At 43.4% G+C, this 5000-nt stretch overlaps 1 protein-coding gene across 1 annotated transcript in view; it reads right to left on the bottom strand.

Moving 5' to 3' along the window:
* zgc:86609 (TMCO1/EMC3 family protein) overlaps positions 1-5000 on the bottom strand; it is a 13197-nt gene that overhangs the window by 8050 nt on the left and 147 nt on the right. Inside the window, exons 2-4 of the mRNA XM_028584050.1 lie at positions 3475-3721; positions 2729-2786; positions 1839-1932 (exon numbers count right to left, since the gene is read on the bottom strand). Coding sequence (XP_028439851.1) covers positions 1839-1932; positions 2729-2786; positions 3475-3629 — 307 coding nt within the window. The 5' untranslated portion in view covers positions 3630-3721. The remainder of the gene's footprint in view (positions 1-1838; positions 1933-2728; positions 2787-3474; positions 3722-5000) is intronic.

The following is a 5000-nucleotide window of genomic DNA, read 5'->3' on the forward strand; positions in this document are numbered from 1 at the left end:
TTAAATGCTCAGCTGTTCAAATAATAATAAAATGTAAACCTAAATACTGTATAACAGGAGTACTTTTTTGAAATCAAAGCTCCATATTTGTGATTCGTTCCAAAGGTCAATTAAGCTTTTGATATTAATATAATCTACTTTGTTCAAAATGTAATGCCTCATGCCTGTAAGCCTAGGTTTATAGTCCCATTCTTCCACTTGATACTGCTTCCACTTAAGTAAACTAAAAGATGAACTATCGACTACAAAACAAAGAAACTAATTAATGTGTTAATACAAAGAATATTTATTATGATCGGTTCACAGATCTGAGTCCAAACGGAAACTTCACCCTTCTGAACTAAGAGTTTCTGCTTCAAGGTGAAGTTTAAAACAGACTGAAATGTCCAGGCTCATTCCTCCACTATTTATTTCTGTATGTATTTATCGTTACGTGTCATTTTAACGGGCACTGAGCTCCAGATCCTGCAGCTGCAGACGGTCTCTGCTGCCCCGCTGTAGCTTCTCTCCGTCCGCCTGCCGCCGCGGCAAACTTAGTGGAACTTTCCGCCCGATATCGACATACAGGTCGTCCTGGACTACGTATAAGATCCCACCGATCACCACTCTGTCTTTGGCTGGTCCGATCTGGATCAGCGGGGACCGCGCAGCAGCGAGGCAAAGCTGTGTTTTTCCGGGGAAGAGACGCTGCGGCCGGCCACGGAGCTCTCCGCCTCCCGCTGCCGCGGAGCTCAGGTTGCTGGTCAAGGCGGCATACATAATCATAAAACACATTGTCACCTGTTAAATGTTATTCATTACTGTTTGTTCTTTTCATTTCCTCTATCAAACATAATTAAGCAGTACAAAAGTCCGGCATCTTTAGCGTTGATCTGAATGCTTCGGACCCCTGTTCCAAGATGGCGGCGGTTTTGACGTATGTTTAGAACCTCAAGGCGACATCTGTGTATATATCTATGGGAGCAAGGATCACATTTGAACTATATCGATATATGCGATATGGTCTAATTCCATATCTCATTTAAAAATATATCGATATATTTTTAATATCGATATATCGCCCAGCCCTACCACAGACCTGTCACGATGACCACAGACCTGTCACGATAACCACAGACCTGTCGCGATAACCACAGACCTGTCGCGATAACCACAGACCTGTCACGATAACCACAGACCTGTCACGATGACCACAGACCTGTCACGATAACCACAGACCTGTCACGATAACCACAGACCTGTCACGATGACCACAGACCTGTCACGATGACCACAGACCTGTCACGATGACCACAGACCTGTCACGATAACCACAGACCTGTCACGATAACCACAGACCTGTCACGATGACCACAGACCTGTCACGATAACCACAGACCTGTCACGATGACCACAGACCTGTCACGATAACCACAGACCTGTCACGATAACCACAGACCTGCCACGATAACCACAGACCTGCCACGATAACCACAGACCTGTCACGATGACCACAGACCTGTCACGATAACCACAGACCTGTCGCGATGACCACAGACCTGTCGCGATAACCACAGACCTGTCGCGATAACCACAGACCTGTCACGATGACCACAGACCTGTCACGATAACCACAGACCTGTCACGATGACCACAGACCTGTCACGATAACCACAGACCTGTCACGATAACCACAGACCTGCCACGATGACCACAGACCTGTCACGATAACCACAGACCTGTCACGGTGACCACAGACCTGTCACGATAACCACAGACCTGTCGCGATGACCACAGACCTGTCGCGATAACCACAGACCTGTCGCGATAACCACAGACCTGTCGCGATAACCACAGACCTGTCATGGGGTTCTTGGGGACGACCTTCCTCTTGACCTTCTTGAAGAAGCCGGTCTCTGCGTTGTTGAAGTAATGTTTCCTCATGGCGAAGGACTGAAACAGAGACAACACGTTTACACACAACAGAGACACTAGCTATGTTTCCATCGTTTTTATCTGAATTAAGGGATATCGAATGAAAAATGCCATCATGGAAACAGGAAAGTTCGATTGAATTTCATGAATATTGACTCAAAGGAAATACGTTCGGTCTCATCTGATTTTATCTTGATCGATATACAGTACAGGACACACCTTCTCATTCAATGCGTTTCCTTTTTATTTTCATGACTATTTACATTGTAGATTCTCACTGAAGGCATCAAAACTATGAATGAACACATATGGAATTATGTACTTAACAAAAAAGTGTGAAATAACTGAAAACATGTCTTATATTTTAGATTCTTCAAAGTAGCCACCCTTTGCTTTTTTATTAATAAGGGAAATAATTCCACTAATGAACCCTGACAAGGAACCCCTGTGAAGGTAAAACCATTTCAGGTGACTACCTCATGAAGCTCATTGAGAGAACACCAAGGGTTTGCAGAGTTATCAAAAAATAGCAAAACATTTTTAGATAGCAAAAATCTAAGTAATGCCATAATTTATCAGGAACTGGCGAAGGAAATGACCAGCAAAGGTTAGGAGTTTTGTTAACTACACACTCCCGGACAGAATGTGCCGGTAAATGCTCCACTTTAACTGACTCTCGGTCCATGCTGACATCCTGTTCCCTCCTCATTGAATGTGTACGATACATGATTCAGAAAGGATCTTTATATTTTACATTCTCTGAACTCCCAGGAATCAAAGGTTGGTAGACGTCCCAGTGAGTGTGTGATCTTACCTGTCGGGGGATGTACTTCCCGTTCTCTCGGAGGATGCGGCTGCGCAGGAGCACCTGGCTGAACACAAACACCCACACCTCCTCAGATTAGAGACGGACGCACTTCCTGCTAAATCACTAACCCTAATCAGCCCCCCCCAAACTCAACGTACAGGTCAACATACGTTCAGACAAAAACACACCATCCGAGGTAGCACAAGTGGACTTTATAGTTTACACGATATGAGGAAAATATCTTATTGCGATTATTTTGACTGATATTGCGATTGCGATATGATTCACGATATTGAAGGGAACGATCATGTTCGTATCATTATTCTCATTTTCATTTGACTAATATTAAATCTCAAAAAAATAAAATGATTATAGTGTGATTTTTGCGAGGATCTGTACCAAACAAAGATGTTTTCTTTAGTCTGTAGGATAGGATTTGTAGGGCGGGACGTCTCTGCAACGTCACAATGCTGCATTCACAATGGTTGGACATTTTGCCTTTAACAAATATTGCGCCCCTCTGCGATTTGGATATTGCACTAGTCCATATTGCGATTTCGATAAAATTGCGATTCATTGTGCAGCCCTAGTTTACAGTTCCTGTTTTCACACACACACACACACACACACACACACACACACACACACACACACACACACACACACACACACACACACACAGAGACACACACACACACACACACACACACACACACACAGAGACACTCTCACACACCCCCCAGCCTGCCCACCTGTCAGAAAGCGCCTCCAGGTCGACCTTCTTGTCGCTGTGCAGCAGCTGCGTGACGTAGTGACGGATGATTCCCACGAAGAAGGTGATGAAGACGATGGGCAGCACCACCCAGACCCGGATGCTGGAGTCCAGCAGCAGCTCCGGACCTGCCATTGCAGCCAATCACAGCACAGACTGGGACCCACCAGCCAATCACAGCACAGACTGGGACCAACAGCCAATCACAGCACAGACATGGAGACGCTCTAAGAGACAAAAACAACAGTTACTTTCACATTTAAGGGACAAAAAATTAAATTATTTATTATTAAATTTTGTTGTTAATCACCATTATTTCTGGGACAATTCATTGATCAGTTACAGTTGGAACTGTTACAGCTCTATTTAAAATGATTCCAGCTCATGTTCAGTTAGAGAGAAACTACTTATTTACTAAAACACAACAAGTTGTCATTAAATGAGAGTTAGAGCTCAGATATTATAATCCTTCACCAACAGCCAAGCTACATTCTACACAAATGTTACACACACACACACACACACACACACACACACACACACACACACACACACACACACACACACACACACACACACAGTTTCCATTCCGAACTGCTGGTGTTTTTAAATATTTTGCAGTGTTTTTTTAAGTCACCCAGTATTGATGTTATTAATCCTGAGTGTATTTGTGCAGTTTAGTGTCCTAAATTCCCCATAAAATGTCCTTAATCTATGATGAACCTGGTACCACCTGTAACTCTTAATCTGTGATGAACCTGGTACCACCTGTAACTCTTAATCTGTGATGAACCTGGTACCACCTGTAACTCTTAATCTGTGATGAACCCGATACCACCTGTAACTTTTAATCTGTGATGAACCCGATACCTCCTGTAACTCTTAATCTGTGATGAACCCGATACCTCCTGTAACATGAACCCGATACCACCTGTAACTTTTAATCTGTGATGAACCCGATACCTCCTGTAACTCTTAATCTGTGATGAACCCGATACCTCCTGTAACTTTTAATCTATGATGAACCCGATACCTCCTGTAACTCTTAATCTATGATGAACCTGATACCTCCTGTAACATGAACCCGATACCACCTGTAACTTTTAATCTATGATGAACCCGGTACCTCCTGTAACTCTTAATCTGTGATGAGATATGGTACCACCTGTAACTCTTAATCTATGATATATATATGGTACCTCCTGGGCTGTTAGGGATCAGAAACTAACCGGTCTCAAATAACTCGTTCATCATTTGGGACACTAACCTGCGCGTATATTAATCCGGACTATGTTCTGCTGATGTGACAGTTAATAACTACATAACGTCACATATTTCTGGGACACATTAATCTGTAAAAGCTAACAGCTAACCAAAACACAACACGGAGCTAACTGCTAAGCTAACCCGATGCTCTTCATTGACCGACAACAGCTGATGTTAGCATTAGCTGTGTGCTAACCTAGCTCCTGTTCTTACAAGATGTTCTGATAGTATGATGTCTGG

This window comes from Perca flavescens, chromosome 7, assembly GCF_004354835.1.
Source record: "Perca flavescens isolate YP-PL-M2 chromosome 7, PFLA_1.0, whole genome shotgun sequence".
NCBI classification, from domain to species: domain Eukaryota; kingdom Metazoa; phylum Chordata; class Actinopteri; order Perciformes; family Percidae; genus Perca; species Perca flavescens.